This window comes from Berkeleyomyces rouxiae (assembly GCF_048999995.1).
Source record: "Berkeleyomyces rouxiae strain 22BRR77 chromosome Unknown BrBRR77_ptg000004l, whole genome shotgun sequence".
Taxonomy (NCBI): Eukaryota; Fungi; Ascomycota; class Sordariomycetes; order Microascales; family Ceratocystidaceae; genus Berkeleyomyces; species Berkeleyomyces rouxiae.
Genome location: NW_027396494.1, coordinates 263,692 through 284,085, shown reverse-complemented (window position 1 = coordinate 284,085; position 20,394 = coordinate 263,692). Strand labels below are relative to the sequence as shown.

General features: G+C 51.7%; 7 protein-coding genes across 7 annotated transcripts; 5 read left to right on the top strand and 2 right to left on the bottom strand.

Annotated features, from left to right (window-relative positions):
- Positions 1-119: 119 nt before the first annotated feature.
- BROUX77_004277 (uncharacterized protein) lies at positions 120-1,715 on the bottom strand (the record flags this gene model as incomplete). The annotated part of the gene is made up of 2 exons (XM_073749021.1): positions 120-1,156; positions 1,217-1,715. The coding sequence occupies 2 exons, from the start codon at positions 1,713-1,715 to the stop codon at positions 120-122; spliced, it is 1,536 nt and encodes a 511-aa protein (XP_073604734.1).
- A 3,315-nt stretch (positions 1,716-5,030) lies between these two features.
- Positions 5,031-7,121, top strand: BROUX77_004276 (uncharacterized protein; the record flags this gene model as incomplete). The annotated part of the gene is made up of 3 exons (XM_073749020.1): positions 5,031-5,072; positions 5,135-5,918; positions 5,986-7,121. 3 exons carry the CDS (start codon positions 5,031-5,033, stop codon positions 7,119-7,121), a joined length of 1,962 nt encoding a protein of 653 aa, XP_073604733.1.
- A 172-nt stretch (positions 7,122-7,293) lies between these two features.
- BROUX77_004275 (uncharacterized protein) lies at positions 7,294-8,930 on the bottom strand (the record flags this gene model as incomplete). Its single annotated transcript, XM_073749019.1, has 3 exons — positions 7,294-7,646; positions 7,832-8,764; positions 8,897-8,930. The coding sequence occupies 3 exons, from the start codon at positions 8,928-8,930 to the stop codon at positions 7,294-7,296; spliced, it is 1,320 nt and encodes a 439-aa protein (XP_073604732.1).
- A 698-nt stretch (positions 8,931-9,628) lies between these two features.
- Positions 9,629-10,651, top strand: BROUX77_004274 (uncharacterized protein; the record flags this gene model as incomplete). The annotated part of the gene is made up of 1 exon (XM_073749018.1): positions 9,629-10,651. One exon carries the CDS (start codon positions 9,629-9,631, stop codon positions 10,649-10,651), a length of 1,023 nt encoding a protein of 340 aa, XP_073604731.1.
- A 1,968-nt stretch (positions 10,652-12,619) lies between these two features.
- Positions 12,620-13,429, top strand: BROUX77_004273 (uncharacterized protein; the record flags this gene model as incomplete). Its single annotated transcript, XM_073749017.1, has 2 exons — positions 12,620-12,659; positions 12,747-13,429. 2 exons carry the CDS (start codon positions 12,620-12,622, stop codon positions 13,427-13,429), a joined length of 723 nt encoding a protein of 240 aa, XP_073604730.1.
- A 3,950-nt stretch (positions 13,430-17,379) lies between these two features.
- Positions 17,380-18,486, top strand: BROUX77_004272 (uncharacterized protein; the record flags this gene model as incomplete). The annotated part of the gene is made up of 1 exon (XM_073749016.1): positions 17,380-18,486. The coding sequence occupies one exon, from the start codon at positions 17,380-17,382 to the stop codon at positions 18,484-18,486; it is 1,107 nt and encodes a 368-aa protein (XP_073604729.1).
- A 553-nt stretch (positions 18,487-19,039) lies between these two features.
- BROUX77_004271 (uncharacterized protein) lies at positions 19,040-20,264 on the top strand (the record flags this gene model as incomplete). Its single annotated transcript, XM_073749015.1, has 3 exons — positions 19,040-19,082; positions 19,139-20,181; positions 20,238-20,264. 3 exons carry the CDS (start codon positions 19,040-19,042, stop codon positions 20,262-20,264), a joined length of 1,113 nt encoding a protein of 370 aa, XP_073604728.1.
- Between the last annotated feature and the right edge of the window lie 130 nt (positions 20,265-20,394).

Below are 20,394 nucleotides of genomic sequence, written 5' to 3'. Positions count from 1 at the left end.
CATTAACACCAAGAGTCTATCTAAAAAGATACCATAATAATAACCACAACTAACAGGGGAATCAAAAAAAAGACACATTATACAGGCGCGAGATATCAGGCTCGCTGTTCTTTCACTCTTTACATCACCGCACAACTCTCTGGCACACTTGGCAACCCCACAGATGGCACCTCAACAGCATACGGCGTGTGCTGCCAAAGGAGATGTTGGTGAAAGTCGGCCAAGTCAGCAAAACCTGGCCCCTCATCTGTCGCTAGCGGTTCAAGATCATCGTTACCCTCAGAAATTTTCTTCTCCGAGTCAAAGGTTTCGTCACAAAAACGGCAGATATGACTTGCGCGCCACTCCATTCCAACGGGGGCCAGATGGCTGGCAATGGCCACCGGCGCAAAGATGACGTCCTTTTCGAGGTGCCCAATAGCACTGAAGCCAGTAGCTTTCCAGTCGGGATAGGGAAGCTCGGGGTTGCTCAGATCGGGGCTTTGAGTGTTGTCAGGCTTGGGGCTGTTGTTCGTTTGGGGATTGTAACTATATCCATGGGTGGTATATGTGTAGCCGGTATTTGTATCGTTTTGGGTTTGGCTACCGTGGCTGCTGGTGTGACTGCAAGGAGGTGGTGGGGAGGTATTGGAAGCTCGAGAGCTGTTTGATTCGTCTCGGGTGCGCTGTGGAAACTCTGAATCCGAGTCGGTACCGGAATTTTCCGCAGCCGATGCTGTCGCCAAATCATTTGCCGTGAGCGTTGAAGGCATTGACTCCAAGTCGTCCCAAATAATATAGCCATCACAAAAGTTGCAAACAAAGGCAATGTCGCAATCTCCAAAGCGCTCAAAGCGACCAACTGTATTGCAGGCCGCAATAACATCCAAGCAATGACGCCGGTACGCGGGATTGCGCGGATCCTGGAGACCAACCCAAGAGCGCTGTTTGCGATATACAAGAAAAGCACCGAGGCAATGCGATGCAGCTTCTTGCTTAGTTTCAAAGATACGGCGTGCGGCACGGCATTGCGCGTTGTGTAGATCTTGCTGTATATTTCTAGTATCGTTAACCCACATGGGATTGATAGGGCCGCCGGTACGCGTCCACATGCGGAATATCTCGATGTGATCTTCTAGACGGTCATGGAGCTTAGCCAGTTCGACTAGGGAAGCGCCTGTGGTGATGAGGGACAGGTTAGTAAGTAGGTGGCGCATGGGAAGGGGAGGTAGCTTACGCGTTCGGTCATTCGTGTAGTAATGTGCTCCATCTAGCAGCGTAGGAAGTTCTTGAAAGTCAGCCCGCGCTTCATCCAGACACTTTTCCAGGGCCCGCAGCTGCTCAAACTCGTCGGGGGTCCAGTTGCGTTTGTCAGCAAAGTGAAAAATCTTGATGCCATCATCCAAAGTCAAGGCGAGCTTAGCCAGGAAGTAGCCAAGAGTTTTGGTCCGTATTTCCCGGTCGCGGATCTGCTCTGGTGTCTCATGGTGGAAGTTGATGTTGTTGAGGTCGATGCTGCGGCCCTTGTCGCTGGCGTTGTCGCCGATGACTAGCGACCCAAGAGAGTCGGCGCGGGACTCGGGCCGTTTCCCGCGCGGCCGCAGCGTGGGTGTTGCTATTGCCGCCCCCGGCGATGTGATGGTGGTGGTGGTGGTGGTTGAGGTTGGTGTGCTTGAGTCTTGGTGGTATTCTTGAGGACTATTGGCAGCGGCCCTTTTGGCCGGAGAGGCGCTCATGGATCCCGATACAGGAGCCCTGTAAACGAAAAACTGTGGGAGAAGAGCCCCAGGTTTAATTTTCTATCGTGGGTATTCGCTTTTTTTTATTCAGCAGGCAGTGGCAGGGCGAGGTGTTTGTTGTTAGGGGGAGGGGGAAGAGACAGGCGGGGGGTGTGCCGTTGCAGGTTTAGAGTTTGATAGCTTGGACAAAGGAGGTTGAGAGAGGAGCTGAGCCGCAGCTGGTGACGAATTGGGGAGCAAGAAGACTGCGGTGACGTGGAGATAGAGCGAGGAAGAAGAGGAGATAAAAAAAGAAGGTTGTCTGGGAAAGCCGTTGTTGTTATTGATTTGACGTCTGGATAAATTTAGAAGCACAACAACATAGTACGAGAGATGCCGAGACGGAGTTCCAGGATAGGCCCCATATAAAGCTTCCACAATGTTGGGGGTAGGCGCTGCAAGGAGCACAAGCTTGCCAGTATAGCCGGTCGCTACAGCGAGCAGGGGTCCGTGTTGGAGGCCTATTAACGGCCGCTGTACATTTGTAAATTGGCATACCGAGCTTCTGGGCTTCTGTGCCAGGCTCCTACAGGCCTAGCGCAGGGGACAAACCCCCGGCGATAGCGCGCTGACAAGCCCCTGTAGGGGTGCTGACAGGGCTTGTTACGTCCAGGCCGTAAGCCCACCCACACACCCACCTCGCCATCAAGCGAGCGAGCGACGAAACAAGTGCCCACCAAGCATCTGGCTTGCGTGCCAAGTCGAGTCTGCCCAAAGCCCCCAGGCCCAGCCAGGCCAGGCACACACGGCCAAGGCCAAGTGCAAGATACACATGTACCAATGTACATGCATACACGTTCGTTCCAGGATTCCAGGACAGGGCAAGCCTTGGCTTGATGTCTGGAACAAAGCACAGCGAGCACAGACCAGTTGCCCTGTACTGACGAAAGGATTGGCCGGGCAGACATGGCGGTTCGCAGGCTGTACCATGAGCGAGTCCAGGCTGGGGCTTTGCTGAGCTGCTGAGCTGCTGTGTGCGTGTATCGACGTATGATTGCGCGCGGGGGGAAGACGGCTCAATCGTCACCCACAACATGCTGGCTACGCCCATTGAAGCCTAGCAGGGCCGGGCTAAAGGCTAGGAGCACCAGGCGACAAATCCCTCGCCTGCACGTGTTGCACACATCTGCAGGCTGTGGATGTAAGTGAGTAACTAACTAGTTAGTACGGTTAGTTAGTTATACGTTTATACTTGTACGCATATGCATGTGCGTGCTCATCTGCATGCATATCCAAACAGATTGGCTATAATAACTGGTGATGCTAACATGGGTTGATATAGCCGGCTAAGAGGGCGGGCTGTTGTGACAAGCTTACGCAGCCAAGTCAAGGAGCAAGCAGGGATGCAGGCGGTCCGGAATCTCTACGTATGTATGTATGTGTCGATGTATGTAAATACACACACACACATACAAAAGCTGTCGGCAGACGCGCCCACATGTTGTGTGTCTGTGTCTCGTTCCGATATGCATTTGTGGTGCCTTTTTGCGTCTGTATGTCTTCATGCTAGCTAAGAGAATAATTAAGCTCGCGCAAGCTTCCGATGTAGTGTCTTGTTTTCGTGGTAGATCAATATCTCCGTAGTGCTTGGCACAGGCCATCATGACCTTGGTGGACGACGATGCAAAATTACAGCGCCGAGGACAAAGTTCTTTGCCTGCTATGGCACCACTGACGTGACCTTATTAGCTTGTGCGACTTTCATCTGTTCTTTGTGCATAATCAACTCACTAACCAACGACATGAAATGCGTAGTTACATATGCACGGGTGGACATTACTTCCACACGCATACTTGTCCTTGCTTCACTCATCTCGTTACATACTTGTCCTCATGCTGAAACAATCACTATCAGGGTATATCTTCACCAAAAAATACGTCTTGTAGAAATACTGACACATCACGCCGCCTTCCACGTGGCTCGGTCCCATCTCCGCCCCGGCCAGTACCAACATACACACACCTGTACTTCGCCACTAACATCGCCGCCTAGGTGTGAGCTAAATTTCTGACACAAATTTTTCCAAATCTTCTTGCGTCGCACTTGTTTGCCTTCATTGGTAGATTTGTATCTTGCAGCCCGTGCCAGCAATCGCTCCGGCAAATCTTTTCTCCATGGCCCGTCATGGCCTATGTTCTTTTTTGGGCTCCAGCACCATCCTCACGTGATTTCAGCACCTCCGCCCAAATGTTGGTGCATGACGCATTTTACCTTGGGCTGAGAGCCTGGTCAATCTTTGCTTTCTGCCCCGAAATGAGCATTGTATAGCTGGTGCAGCTTGTGCCACTTTGACCGAGCGAAAACCCAGTTGCCCTTGGAGAGCATCATGGCTTTGAATAAGTAATTTTCTTCTCATACCCATGCACTATTGTCAACTCCCCGCTCTTGCGGCCTTGTTGAGTATGGGGGCAACCTCATTTCCAGAGTCTGAGCGCACGGTATGTATGGATGTATCATGTTCGGTGGCATTTTTAGAAGCAGAAACAGATCCGCTTGAACTTTTGCGCCGATCAGCATTTATTCTTTTCTTCAACCTCCCAAACTCCCTCGACCAAGCCTATGGAATCACATCAAGAATGGCTCACGTACCAATCAATCAGATATATACTTATCACCGCACCCATTCTATTGCTTACCTTATTGCAACAACCATCACCCTCTGGTCTAAGCTTTCATGAAATGCACCGCCTCCAAAGTGGGGTCTTTATCTTTTGTACATGGCCTATCCGGCCTGGGACAGCCGCCTCTATGATCACATGTCACCGCATCATAAGAGACTCATCCAAATTTTCGTTCATTCACCACACTTCTAGAAGCCAATGCGCGTAGCATTAAGCATGGCATATCTGGTCCAATATTAAGTCGTAATGTAATCTCAAACTAAGCCTTCTTCAAGCTACTTCTTCAAGTGCATGTTGTTGCTAGTGCTGTCTTGGCTGTCTCAATCTTCCTCGTCGGTTTCCAATGCAGGTAACACAATGGCCTAGTCGAAAAGCGAAGACAATGCCTGGCTGTGGTTACACAGGCCAAAGCTTCAGCCACAGTTCTCAAACTAGCGCCACATCTGCAATCAAAATGTGGCTGAAGCTTAGCGTTCGTACCTGTGATTTGTGGTGAATTGTAGCATTTGACAACCTCCTACGTCAAGCCTTCTCCACGGCGACTGACTATCGTTGCCATTATCCAGAACGCGCTTTTTACAATCTCCCCATATCGTCACATCTCGTCTATACTTCAAAAGACCACCACAGAATTATTGGTGTCCTTCAATTATGCCGGAGCAAGAAACCGCTCCCGCCGCCGCCGCGGGCGGTGTATGTGTCTCTTTCTCCGCTATCTCTGCATATGCGCTGCCACTAACTCTTGCTCTTTGTAGATGTCCCTTTTTCAACGTATCGTCCTCGGGAGTGCCTGCTACTTTGCCCTGAATGCTGGCGTCAATCTTTTCTTCAACAAAGGCCAAAGAACCGTCCAAGTTCAAGATGCATCTGGTCGCACCATCAACGTTCCTGGCAACCTGGACTCCATCCCTGCCTACCAGTTGCGCCCCGCCAAACTTGACGAAGGCGCGCAATATGCCTCTATTCCCCGCAAAGTCGCACCCATCTGGCCCACCGACAGCCTCGTTGATATTGTTGTCACTGTCACCCCTTCATCCGGCATCACGCCGCTGGACCGCACCCCATCCGAATTCATTGTTCTCAACGAATCAGCCTTCCACCTCAGCGACCACAAGGACCAACGCGTCATTGATGCTGAATTCCCTGTGCCTCGCAGCGTCCAGAATAACGGCACCCTCTGGGGCCATTTCTTCATCGGTCTGACCGGCAACGAGATCGACCCCACTAAGCCCAACTTTAGCCCTGCCTCCGCCTACCATTTCGCCTACCCTCTGACACAATATCTTCCCAAAAAGCGCGAATCACGCACGCGCAATCTCCTCGATGATGCACCACCGACGCCAGAGGAAATACAAGCCGAGGAAGAACTGCGCAAGCTGGGTCCACTAATTGCCTCGTATTATCACCCCAATGTTTCTTTCGAGTTTGTTCCGGACCTCGGCGTCATGGATTACAGCCAGGCCCATTTTTCTGTGCGGGCCTTTACTGTTCTGGAGGCTACTGGTGCCCGTGATGGTAGCGGCCAGAATAGCTGGTACTGTAAGTAAAGACCAAGTCTATGACTCACGCTTCTATTTTCTAGTAACAGATGCTAATATTTCTGAAGACCCCGTACTCTTTGTCAACCAGTTCTGGCAACTCATTGAGCATATGAGCGTCGTCAATGAAACTGTCACCACACTACCCATTCACATCAACTTGAACAACATTGCTTCATGGAAGTTCAAGGCCATTGCCTCTGTTGAAATCAGCAACAAGGAGACCCTGCGTAGATCTGCCTGGGGCCAGTCCGCACCCGGCGGTGGTGATGGCACTGAGATCGAGATGATCAAAAACGTGTTGCTAGACAATAACCCCGTCTTTCTCGCCATCACCGTGGTCGTATCCATCGCGCACATGATTCTTGAGACCCTCGCCTTTGGCTCTGACATTGCACACTACCGCAAGAAAAAAGACAACGTTGGTATCTCTGTGCGCTCTATCCTAGCCAATGTCTTCATGCAGACTGTCATTTTGCTGTATCTCATCGACAACTCGCAGACCACTAGCTGGATGATTCTCGGTTCACAGGCCGTCGGCATCGTCATCGAGCTATGGAAGATCACCACGGTCGTCAACATTGTTATCCAGCCCGGTGGCCCTGGGTCGTTGCTACCGTATCGTGTCGGCTTTGAAGACAAGAACAAGCTATCCGAGACCGAAGCCAAGACCAAGGAGTACGACGAAATTGCCTTCAAATACATGTACATTGCCAGCGTCCCGCTACTGCTTGCCTACGCTGGCTACTCACTAGTCTACGACAGTCATAAGTCGTGGTATTCGTATATTATTGCAACGCTTGTTGGCTCCGTCTACGCCTATGGCTTCTTGCTCATGGTTCCCAGTCTATACATTAACTACCGCCTCAAGAGCGTCGCCCACATGCCCGGCAAGGCCATGATGTACAAGTTCTTCAACACCTTTATCGATGACCTGTTTGCTTTTGCCATCAAGATGCCCTTCCTGCATCGCCTGGCGACGTTCCGTGATGACGTCATCTTCTTCATTTACCTTTACCAACGCTGGGCCTACCGCGTCGATTACTCGCGTGTCAATGAGTTTGGCCAGGGTGGTGACGACGAGGACCAAAGCGAACCGACTTTGACTACTGAAAAGAAGGATGCTAGAGAGACTGAAGACAAGGCGGATAGTGTTGTCAAGGCTAGTGGTGCAGACAAGCCCAGTGTGAAAAAGCGCAAGTGAACAGACTAGAATGATGTCACATAGCTTAGTGTTATGTTAATTGTAAGGTTAGGGTAGATATACCATACATCGTTGCAAGATGACTTCAACGTATTCTCATGATTATATTTCTAAAAGATAGAGATGTATACCACTCTCTAGCCTATGCTTTCAGCACTTTTCTTGAATTGTTTTAAATCCCATGTCTACGAGGATCCAGCTCAGAAACATTAATAGAGCTTACTGAGCCGTCCATAATATATTCTGCCATGACACATCCAGTCGCTGGCCCATTCTGGATACCCCAGCAAGTATGGCCAGCAGCAACATACAGGCCAGTGGTCTTGGTCGGACCGACTAAAGGGTTTGTCTCGCCGTTGTTTGGAGAGTGCTGTGGCAGGTAACAGGCCTGTTTGGCGCGGATGGGCGCATGGCGGAGTTGCGGCGATATCAAGCCCAAGTAGGCGGTTATATCGTCGCATTGGTCAGTGTCGATCTGCACTTGATCTGCGAATTCAGGCAGGGGGACAGCCGAGTCGGTCTCGCCTAATTGCGTGGTCGTGTTAGTTGCAGGGACAGGCAGAATGGATCAAAAGCTATATGCAAAGCTCCTGGGGGGAGGGGCTTGAAGAAAACTGATGGCCAAAAAATGACCGAGTGATAGGGCGGGCCTGTTGGGAACTACAGGTGTACTTGTACAGATGATACGCATGCTGCAGGACTTTACTTACCACATGCATAGACTTCGCTAAACGGTCGCGCATATACCTCTGGATCTGCAGTGCGCTGATGCTTGCGCTTTTGGCCTGCTGCGCGACGGTGTGCCGGTACCCACTTGGCGGGGAGTGTGATGCCTGTGAAGATGGCGTAGGGCGCAACGGCGGCGTCGTACACGACACTGTGCGCGCGCACACTGGTAATTTGCGCTACAGGAAGTAAGCGCTTCGTCCATGGCCCGGCAGCAACAACAACGTGGGTAACGTCGGGAATTGTCTTGGTCGTGTCGCTGTCCCGTTCGCGGTATTCAACGGCAGTGATGTGTGTATTGGATGCGTTCTTGATGAGGTTTGTTGCATGTGTCCGGGTTAGAATGGTGGCGCCAGCGGCGGTGGCTAGCTCAGCCATGGCAGAGGTGAAGTGAAAGGGGTGGACCTGGGCCGTTTTTCCGTCCATGGCATCCCACCAAATCATAGCCTCGGGATTGATGTAGTCGAGATCGGGCGGAAAGTTGCTCGGGGTGAGCAACGACCGAGCCTTTCCATCCTGCTTAGGAATCTTCTTCCATTCAACGCCGCTGTTCTCGCCCGACTCTTCAGCAGGCAAGGCCACTGGCACAGGAGAGACCGACGGGTCACCGCTGCCATGGGCCTCCTGGCGCGCAACCATCTCGGGGGTCACACGAGCGCGCACCGTGCCACAGGACACACCACGATACCCCCATTTCTCGGGGCCATTATGTGTCTGGGCCAGGCGGGCATGGAGATCGAAAGAAAACTGGGAGATGCACTGTGGATAAGCCCACTCAGCAAGAAGCCCACCAGCACGACCGGATGCGCCGGCAGCGACAGAGCTAGCCTCTAGAATTGTAATAGAGTGTAGGTCTTTTTTATACTTGGGATGGCGGGTCAGGAAGTAGGCGGTGGTGCATCCAATGATGCCTCCACCTGCAGGAGGGATGCATAACGGGCAGGTTAGAGTTGGTTGGTCTGGCAGTTGGACCGGGGGGGGGGGGGTTTAGACTCGGCAAATGTGCATGAGAGAGGCGTTTTGAGTCCAAAGACGCGGGGAGGGCGTACCGACAATGACAATGTTCTTCTTGTTACTAGACATGTTGTATGTGGCCGGGAAAAGGCACGATAGCTGATACGGCCCGAGATTGGAATCTTGCAAGCTGTTGTGGACGGGGCGGGGCGGAACGGAGATGAGATGTGGCAATCTGTGGCGTGACAGTTATCTGGTAGTGGGATGTCAGACAAAGCAGGAGCAGCAGGAGCCGGCAAACAGTCGGCAGAACTCGAGCATCAGGATGTCTCTAGAAGGGTTGACAGGGTTTTTTTACACAGGATATTTTTTTGTTCCCTTGAGATCTTCACAGAGATAAGTTTTTGCATCAAGGTCGTTGCCGGCTCCGTGTGAGCTTTATTTGACGTCATAGAAGGGGTCCCGCAGCTCCTCTGCGCCCAACCCCAACGCTCGAGTTTAACACTTGACGCGCCTATGCGTGCGCCTGAATAGCCGCGCCGCGCCCTTTGAGTCAATATTTTGACATGGCCAAGCCTTAATTTTTCCCTGAAGCTGTTGGGAGCCCCAATTTTAATGCTTCGTGTGTTGGTGTTTTGGTGGGGCTTATCATTCTGGAGCTGGACAAGAGAAGCCATGATTAGATAGGCGTAGTTGCAGGACAGACTTGATTATCTACAAAGAGAGGTAGCCTGCATTACTTCACAGCTTTCGAGTTATTTTTTTCGCCGCATCTCCCGTGTTCGCGTCTTACCCATTCAAAGTCAATATTCGTCACGATTACTACAATGACCTCCCTTCGACCCTTGCCGAAGCATCTCAACATTGTGGCTGTAAGCAGCAACTACTGCAGCATCCCTGCGCTAAAGCTCCCGGAGGGCTACACCTTTACGCTCACTACATACGAGCGGTCGACAGCCGAAGAAGCCCTTGAACGTATCCGAGACGCTCATATCGCCATCACCATTGTTACTCCTCTAACGGCCGAAGCCCTTTTCGAGGCCAATTCGCCGCAGCTGCGGATGATCCACTCGATTTCCGTAGGGACCGACCACATTGACCTAAAGGCTTGTGCTGCCCGCGGCATCACCGTGCTTAACACGCCTAACTGCAACACAGTTACTGTTGCTGAACACGCGCTATCCCTTTACTTTGCCGTGCGCCGAAGCCTTGTGCCATGCATGCAAAAGCTGAATCGCGACGAATGGGTGCGCACGGGAGCGCTGGTCAAGACAATGTTCTCCAACGGCGCCACTGACCCCCCGCGCACGCTTTCCCAGGAGGTTGTGGCTATTGTCGGGTACGGTGCGGTCGGAAAAGCAGTTCAGGCGCTCTTCAAGTTGCTAGGCTCAACTGTCCGGATAGTGGGGCGCAAAGGCGCCGTACCGGCGGCCAACAGTGGGCGCATAACCTTTAACGAGGCGCTAGCCGAAGCAAGCGTGATTGTGCTGTGTTGTCCGCGCACAGCAGAGACGGAAGGGCTACTAAGTACTGACGAGTTTGCGGCCATGCGGACCGATGCTGTGCTTGTGAATGTGGCCCGAGGAGGAGTCGTCGACGAGCAGGCATTGCTAGAGGCTCTCCGGAGTAACAAGATTGCTGGAGCCGGCATCGATGTGTTCGATGTGGAGCCGGCTGGAGCAGACAACTCAGCGTTGGTGGGGCATCAGGACGAGGAACTGAATTTGGTTTTGACACCTCACACGGCGTGGAACTCTCTGCAAACAGTCGAGAACTACCAACGGGTGTGCCAAGAGAATGTGTTTGACTTTGTGAAGGGGCAAGTCAATGTGGAGCGTGTGGTTGTGTAGAGAGGTTGGACCTGTACAAATGGAGAAGAGTGTAGGATAGATAGTGTATTAGCTAGTCACAGCGCTTAGGTCCCAGAAAGATGTCGGTCTAGATGCAAGCTATAAAGATGAACGTTGATTGGTGAGATACAAAGGTGAGGGTGAAAGCTGATTTGCGAGATGTCAAGATGACTGATATAAGCAATAGTCAGACTCAGCCGATGGCATTTAGTCCAGTTTCAGAGGCTTCAAGGTTAAGGGTAGCAGCTGGCGGTCGTCTACAGGGCCTAGAGGGCACAACTACAGAGGGCACTGTCACTAGTTTACAGCGGCCTTCGGATATGTACCGAAAACAGGGCGCGGCTCCATCACGATCGACGGCGGCGGGCTTCTTTTGGATTCCTGCTTTGCCCGACTTGGATAGACGAGATGAAGAGGAGACAAGTACTGGAGGAAAAAAAGGAGGATGAAGGAAGGCGACAAGAGGGTGCATGAGGACAAACGAAGCTGTCAAATCTGGGCTCTCGTCCTCGCGAGTTCGAGTCGTCTTCTCTTGTTTTCCCTTGCCGTGTGTGCATGTGGTGCTCCGTAATTACAAATAGCTGAGTGGATAGATCGGATCGTCCTGAAAAGCCAGGCCTAGGCCTCAGCTCTGGGTCTGTTGAGCGAAGCTGTGGGAGAGCGAGCGGGATGAGCGGTTGGCCCGCCGTTCCTTTTGGCCATGATAAGCGCAGAGGCAGCGTAGTATGTACTATGCATGCAGACAGCGGTATGGTTGTTCTATTTTGTTTCTAATTCTGGGAGCACAGTTGGTGCGAGAGATGCAGTGCTACAACATGCTGGGCTAGTTATGTGTGTACGTCTTGTTGTGAAGTAATTAGATGTGGGCAAAAAGCTTGCCATAAGGATAAGGAGGCTGGTCCCGCTTTTGTTGGTGCTAAGCTAAGCCGAGCACAACAAGACCGAGGCTTTTTTAGGCTGACGAGGAGGGGCAGGGGAGAAGGATGGCGGAGGGGGGATGCAGAGCAGAACCGAGGATGGGCGAAAAAGTCGTGGTGGTGGTGGGTTATGGAATGTGGGATATGTGTGTTGTTTTTGTTATTGTTGTGTCCTTGTTGTTCTCACGCTGGTGTTCTTGGAGAGTAGCGAACGTCTAATTTCTGATATGTGATGAATGCCAATGTGCGGTGATGATGGGCGGGTAAATCAGCTGCCCGCCAGCTGTACGGACTGACCGCCAGCTGCCACCGCCCACCAACGGCGGCGACGGCGATGGGCTGTGCTGAGCGCTGAGCTCTGAGAGTTGGATCGAATGGTGTCCAGTGGCCAAGTTTCCCTATTGCCAAGTATGCAGTTCGTGGCAGAACCACCAAGCTAAGCAAGTACAGCGAAGCAGAGGGAAGCAAAAAAGAAGAGAAAAAAAAAGCTTAGGCGTTGGGCTGGCAGTGTGCAGTAGGTGGTGGTCTGAGCTTAGAGCCGGGAATCTCAAAATTGCAACTACAAAATATTTCCTTTTTTTCCTCGCTATTGTTCTCCCATTTTCTGCCTCTTTTCCCTGCAATTTACTTTATTTTACCGCCGCTTTTGTTTCCTCAGTTCGACAACATTCCACAGTCGACCGAAAAAAGAACGCCAGACAAAAACAGCGACTGAGAACAAGAGAACTCGCGAGAGTCGCTTCTTCTTCTTCTTCTTCTGTGCCACTCTCACTCACTCTGTGCTGCTCTGCTTTGTTCTGTTTTGCCCTGCCGCCCCCCCTTCTCGCTGTCTCTTCTGATCTGATACACACCCCCGCGTCCGCCCCTCTCTCCCTCCCTCCGTCCATCTTGTGACAACCACAACCTCCGATATACGCAGGCTCTGCTGCTTCTACCCAAACGACGTCTTTTCCCTCAACCTGTTGTTCCATCCTTTGCCGCTATCAGCTGTGTTTGTGTTCATCCCTTCAACTAGCCTCACAAACTCGACCCATCCGTACATCTCAACGTCATGGCTACCAAAACCTTTTACGACTTCAAGCCTCTTGATAGTGAGTCAACTTTCTTCTATCGTCTTTCTGCAATATCCCTTGCGCCGCCTCCGCCTCTCCGCTAACCGCTCCTCTCTTCTCCCACAGAAAAGGGCAAAGAGTACAACTTTGAACAGTTCAAGGGTAAAGTTGTCCTCATCATCAACACTGCCTCCAAGTGCGGCTTTACTCCCCAGTACGCCGGGCTGGAGAAGCTCTACAAGGCCCTGCGCGCCGAACACGGCGATGACGTGCAATTCCTCGGCTTCCCGTGCAACCAGTTCGGCTCCCAGGAACCCGGAAACGACGACGAAATCCAGAGCTTCTGCCAAATCAACTATGGCGTCACCTTCCCCATCCTCGGCAAGATCGACGTCAACGGCGACAACACGGCACCCTTTTACTCGTGGCTCAAGGACCAGAAGGCCGGTCTTCTGGGTATGCGTCGTATCAAGTGGAACTTTGAAAAGTTCCTGATTGGCCGCGATGGTCAGGTCATTAACCGCTGGGCCTCAACTACGAAGCCCGAGGCCTTGAGAGATCCCATTGTCGAGGCCCTGCAGGCCAAGACGGAAGGCTCTTCTACCAAGCCTCAGGCCAAGCCCGATGCCGAAACCAAGGCTGACACCACTACCACGACCACCGCCGCCGATATTGAGTCCAAGCTTCAGACCGCCCTCAAGCTTGACGATTCCGAACCCAAACCCAAGCCCGACTCTTCCGTCCCCGCCACTACATCCAAGCCCGATTCCGAGCCAGTATCCGAAGTCAAACTTGTAGCCCAAACGTAAAAAAAATTGAAACAAATGAACAATCAAAAATACAAGAAACGACACTCTCTCCCGCTGGGATCATTCACTTCTAGTAATGAAGGGCAGGGAACGGGAACAGAACATTCATCATTATCGCCACCATCAACATTGCAACAACACGCGCGCTTTCTTTACGACTTTAATTCTTCCTTCTCCCATTTTTCTTCTTTTTTTTTTTCAACTTGATTTCTTATTCTATATTTTAAAGATATCCACAGTTTTTTGCTCTGATATTGTATAACTCTTTATTTGTAACTATTACTTACATTGCGTGGCTTCCGAGGGACGGTGTTGCTCTGAGCGTGTGGCGGTTATTGCATCTCTGTGGCTGTAGATGTGGCTGTATTAATACGCGTGGCCGACAGCTGCGTCGTTTATTTTTTGTACGACATCATAGCTGTCTGTGTACCCATGAGTGGTGACAACTTGTCGTGGCTTTGGAAGATTTGGTTAATCTGAGATGACTTGTGTGTATCACTTTTGCTTTCGTACACACCTGTCTGAGTCGAGATATATAGCTTGTTGGGTTTGAACGAAGATGTACACTTGTGTAGGTCAACTTCCATGACAGAGTGATGGGCGTTATTAATACAAATCTTTCGCTCTTGAACAGGCGGGCGGCAACATGAAACTGCAGTTCTGATGTGCATACATACATCTTTTCTGCCACTACCGGGAAGCGCCAAAGTAAGGGCTCCCAAGGCAACCACAGATGCGTGAGGCCATGTAATATCAAACTACATATGTATGCAGTGTTGGGATCATGTTGGCCATCAAGCCCTCTTGAAAAAGTTCGATCTTCATGGTCAATAGCCTCACTGATGTACACTGCATATGAGATATAGTCTTTTAGGTTGATTATACTGCATTTCCACCCTCAAGATACGGATCAAAGACTCCCGAAGCAAACCCCGAACTGAGAGCGACCTTGAGCTTGGGGCAAGACGTACGTAGATTGACGTAATATATCGCCACTCTAGCTGAAAATTAAACAATTCAACTTGAAAGGCAAAACGGCGATGTGAAGCCGAAAGGTCGTCATCTTGAAGATAAATATCGGCTATTTGAGGGAAAATAGAAGCAACTCAAACAGAGTTCACGGGATGCAGGAGAAGACTTACAAGCTTCAAAAATACAATCATCCCACACAATCTATTCTATTCCCTCGTGAAATAGCTCAGTGTGCCCCCAGATGCCGACTTTCAGGCCGAACAAAATCAGATAAAACCTCGAGGCCTGCACTCCTCCCCCTTGTTCTGGATAGCATCTCGTCCTCATCCATGCCTTTGATACAAGATATTGACAAGGTAGTTATGTCTCTTCCTTGCTCATTTTTTCTAGTTACCTCCCTCTACGTATAGTCTTCTAGACTTATCCGTGGTATGCCGTCTTTTCTCTCCCAAGTTTGGAAATTCTTCTTCGCCATGTTCAGAGTTTAGCACATCTACATGAAACTCTGCATTACATGAATGGCACTCAGTCAGCCTCCTTTATTTTTCTCGATTAAATAAAATTCTCTTCAACATCCAACTACCGCCTGAAGAATGAGCACAAGCTACAACACAAATGTTCCCTCATAGGGTAGCTCTTGGTGTGGCTCTCCCAAGATCATACCCTAGTTTACGCTCTACTAATTCCGCTGTTATTAGCCGAGACTGGGTTGACTCAATCCTGTCGAGTTTTCTTGTCAAGGAAAGATCATGTCGTCTAGTAATGTAGATCTATCAGGACTCGGTCAACGGCCAGGGGTTGTCTCGACCTAGGTAGACTTTCATCCGATGTATGCCCTCCCCTTCTTTGTCATAAAGTGTTCAATATTATTCTCCTAGCTTAGCATGATATGCTATTGCTTTTGTTTACGTAGTGGGTTGATCATTCCTGTTGCTTATCGTGAGGAGTGTCATGGAAGTTTAAGTTTCACATGGCGTGAAGTTCTTTAAATTTAGGGTTGGGGAGGGTTTGATCCACAAAAAAGGTACTAGTGTAACCTTGATTTGAGTGACGGCGACATCCATTCCAGCCCTAATGGGACCAATGACTACAGGGAAGAAAAAGGATTATCCTGCTCGCAGGAGAAGCTAGAAAAGAAGTGTTTTCTGGACTATTGGTCTGTCCGGTGGCTTGAAAGGCGTGTGGCGTACTACTCAGGATCCGCCGTACAAGCCGTATACAAGGAAATATAGTGTAGCGGCAGTTTTGTGAGTGAGTCTTGATCTGATGAAGAGAATCATGGCTCTGCTGTACATATTATGCCACAAGAGCTGAGAGGGACTGAGGCTGTGGGCTTTCCGGTCAAGTTATGCTCTGTGCGAGGGCTACAATGCTATATGTATATAATAGTAGAGCCGATATATGGTTCGTATCGGTCAATAAAAGTAGATAGATCCATCTATGGTCAATAAAAGACTCGGGTCTTTGTTATAGTATCGAAGGGGGACAGTCACGTGATGCAATACGGGGAACAAATGGGGTACGTATCGGGTCCTATGGTGTTGAAGATTTTATGTGATTTTCTTTTTCTTCGGTGCTTCCATCTGAGTCGTGAGGAGACCGGCGGAAGAAGAAGAGAGCGAGAGGATAAAGAAAGCCCGAAAGGGGTGCTGCAACACCACCAACGAAATGGTGCAGTTGGCAGCCGGATGTTGACAGGGTTCAGGGCTGCAGACAGCGCAACAATGTTGACACGGAGAAAAGAGAGGAGACAAAGAAAAGCCAAGACCTTTTGTTTGGCTTGTCAGTTGGTGCAAAGGGGGGGGGGGGGGGTCGCGAGGAGAGAGAGGGGGGCAGGCGGCAGCTGAGAGTAAAGTGTGGATAGTGAGACTACGAGGTGTGAGGTGCAAAGATGTAACAGAGCGCAGCAGTGGTAGATGGCGAGATAAAGAGGAGCGAGGTAAATGACATGGACACACAAGCTCGGCAGTCCAAGCCGAAAACAGGCCTCCCTTCCGCGCCCAAGTCCACAGGGAAGACCAGTGCCCATGGTCCAGTTTCGCTCGGCTGTCGCCATTCTCGACCGACACACGACAGCCGGCAGGTTGCTGAGTGCGCCGTCTGTCTGGCGCTGCTGTTGGTTATTCTCACAGGCGAAAACAAGGCCCAGCATGCATGGCTAAGGCAACGAAAGGCTGTTCTGTTCTGTTCTGTTCTGGTCGGTCGTGCTGGCTGCTCTGTACGCGCGAATGACGCCATGTGCGTGGTTTCCGAGTGCAGAGAGCCGCCTTTTCTCCGGCGCTGTGCTGCTGTGGGCCTCGGTCGTCCTTCCTCTTGGTGGCACTTGTCTCTCCTGCTGCAGGTCTCGCGTGGCCGTGAGGCCCTTGTTGTGCTCCCATGGTACAGCCTGTGTGCGGCGCCAATATTAGATTGGTGTCAAGTGGTGGTGAGCCGGACGTACGTATGTACGAGGAGCTATATAGTTACTGTACGTCTGTCTACGTACGTATGTACCGTGATACCCCACGCCGCCTCGGCTATGGACTGCGGCCCTGGACAGTCGCCAAAGCAGTAAAGAAGGCCGGTATCGACACTTGACACTTGTACCAAGGCCCCCTCCCCTTCCCTTATACAAGTAGCTGGGCTTGCTCCCTTCTCTTCCTTCCCGCCCACTACCTTGTTCCCTGCTCCATTGGCGTACCCCTTCCCAGTCCTGTCGCCATACTCTTTTGGGGTGGTTCTTTTGCTTGGCTTCTTTTTGGCTTCCTTGATGCACTTTTGCGCTGCCGCCAAAATAAAAAAATAAGCCCAATGGGTAAACGGCTTAGAAAAGCAAGGAAGAGAAGCCGAAGATTGTGAAGAACAGACCCCGATAAAGCCAGAGAAGCTCCTTCGTGTTTGTTCCATAGAAACTGCAAAAGAACCCTTCCCCTCTTCTCTCAATCTTTGTTCGTCTCTTGATATCATTTCTTTTCTGTACGTCTCTTCCGACCGCCACCATGACAACCGCCATATCCTCTCCTTCCGACCACAAGCCCTCCGCCACTCCGCGCAGACGCCGTCGCCGTACGCCGCTTGGCGGCGGTGCTTCCGACGACTGCTTTTCCTGCGCCAAGAAGAACCTTGCATGCGACCGCCGCCGGCCCTATTGCTCACAATGTCTGGAAGTCGGCTCCGAGTGTTCAGGTTACAAGACTCGGCTTACCTGGGGCGTCGGAGTAGCGTCGCGCGGGAAGCTGCGTGGCCTGTCACTTCCCGTGGCCAAGAGCGCGGCAGCAGTACCGGAACCCCGTACACAAAGGCGAAGCTCAACAGTCGTCCCTTCAGTTGCGAGTTGGTCAGAAGATGAAGTGTCAACGTTGGCTTCGAGTACTATTAGCCCGGGACAACTAGCAGATTACCCATGTGCTATGCCTATGCCTATATGTGATCTGCCATACGAATCAATGCCGGCGTCACAAGCAATGGCAAAACCGCTGTCCTGGGGGTGGCCACACAGCCAACAATCACCGCAGCCTCAGTCCCGATCACACTCACCACAGAGCATGCAATGTCCATCGAGCCCAGCTGTCTTTAGAGACCGCTACACCAGCTTCCCGACGCCGTATCCGCCACCTGTCTCGCGCCTGTCTGTCTCATCATCTTCCTCGTCATATATGCCCGCCACGCCATCTTCGTGTGCCTTTCCACCGAGCCCACTGTCTTCATCCTTTACCATGCCGGCAACCCCCGTGGTATCTCCACCTATACCCCATCGCACAGCCTGTAATCCAAGACTTCATACTACTGCCAGTGTGACAGGACCCCTGTTAGAGCCCAAGATGATTCACTGTGGCGGCGAGTTTCAACCTCAGGTGCGTTTGCCTGTGGGCGAAAGTTCATCGTGGGCCAGCACCTACGGCGAGTTCAGCAGCTTGGAGAGCTACAATCCATACGGAGAATTTCCGATGGAGGAACAATTCTTGCTGGGGATAGGCTCTGGAATTGGCAGTGGAAGTTCCATGAGGCAGATACAGCCCCAGACGCATGGGTATCTGCAGTTTGAAGGCTATCACCCTCACGGTTATCCCATGGGCTATTATCATCGTCATCATGGCGATCGGTGAGAAAAATGCGGTGGGCATCTGTTGACTATCTGTGTTGTGTGGGTTGGGATTTTGTGTTCTTTCTTTTTGGCTGCGTTACTTCATGTGTGTGTTCAAGACTGTCATTGTTATTAGTTATAGCGTGTCTTCATTTATACTCGAAAACAATCTAGTTAACTATCTAGTTAGTAACTAATGTACTTTGTAACTGTCTAAATGAGAGTCGATGGTTGATCCTGCCCTGTCGTCCGGACAGTGTCTATTCGCACTATTCACACTCTTAACACGGTCTCCTCGTGCTGTCAACTCAGACGTCATCTCATGTTCAGATGGGAAAGCACGCCAAAGTTGACATTGCAGTTTCCCGCTGCAGTGGTTGCACACCGCATAGATTGGCCCAGGTAGTTCTTGCTCTTTCCCGTTTGCAGGACTGAAGAGTTTTCGCTTCTTTCCTAGTGTGATTGTGGCGCTGTTCAAGTCTTTTTCGAGCTTCAAACTATACCAACGCGCTTCGCTTCGGTTGCACTTTGGTATTCATCATTGCGACTTCTCCAGGCTCTTCATCACCTCCAACATGCGCTTCAAGACTGACATCCGTAACCCGCGCATCTTTTCAAGTACATCCCCGTCCATTTGTTCTCCTTGATATTTCCACGACTGACGTTTCTCCTAGAGCTTACTGCCGCTGTTGGTTCTCTGGAAAAGATTGCCTGGGTCCGTCTAGACGATGATTCGGTTCGAATCACAGTCATCCCGGATGTCGGCAGCCAAGTCTGGGCTTCCCTCTCCGCCGACTTAATCTTTGACAACTACAGCATCCAGTCCGCCGAAGAGAACAACACCATTAACCTCGAACTGCCCATGCAGCCGTTACAGCGCGCCCTCAAGTCCGCCTCCGCGCCCAATGCCATCAGCACCACCCTACGCCTCACAAAAAAGGGCGGTCTTCCCGTGCTCTCCATGACCATCACAGCGGCCGGGACTGTCTCTGGCGGCGCGGGCAGCGGACCCGTGCGCCCCGGTGGCGCGGGCGTCGACGAGTTCGGCTTTCCAGACGACGACGACCCTGCCGCCATGATGGAGATGTCGCTGCGCCGCGAGCGCGAAAAGATCATCACCCAAGACATTCCCGTGCGCGTGCTGCACCCAACGACGGTCGAAACCATCATGCAGCCCAAGGTGCGCGAGCCCGACGTGCACATCCAGCTGCCACCCCTGCTGCAGCTAAAAGCCATCTCCGACCGCTTCACGCGCCTTGCATCGGGCGGTGGGACAAGTTCAAGCAGCAGCGCACTTGGGGCCGCTGGGTTTGGGGCGGGGCCGTCATCGACGCTGGGCGGCGGCGTAGGCGGCGGCGGGAGCGCGCAGCGCGCGCCCAAGCTGGCGCTCAGTGCTAACATGCACGGCGGGCTGAAGCTGCGGGTCGCGACGGATGGCAGCGCGGTCGAAAGCGAGTGGCGCGGGCTGGTCAACCCCGCATTGGACCCGGCGCAGCTGGCCATGCCGCTTGAGGAGCATCCGAGCACGCGGTTCCGCGAGGGCGGGCCCGACATGTGGGCGACGGTCCATGTGGATGGGCGGGATTGGAGTAAGGTGTTGAGTGTGGGGCGGTTGGATGGCCGGGTGATTGCGTGTTTTTCGCATGACCATGCGCTGATTCTGTATGTGTATGTGACGCACGTCGATGAGCCTGGGTCGGATGACTCGGTGATTACGGTGAGTTTGAGTGCTAGTGGAGGAAGGGGTACATGCAATATGCTAACGGGCTGCAGTACTATGTGCAATCATACAGCATGTGACACTTATATATGCGCCGCAGGCGATGGGACGCACCACATTATCTTGGAGATACAGGAAAAGGAACAGAGTGCCAAAAAACAATCTTCTAATTACCAGAGCGATGCAAACAATGGAACCGATTTGGGTCAT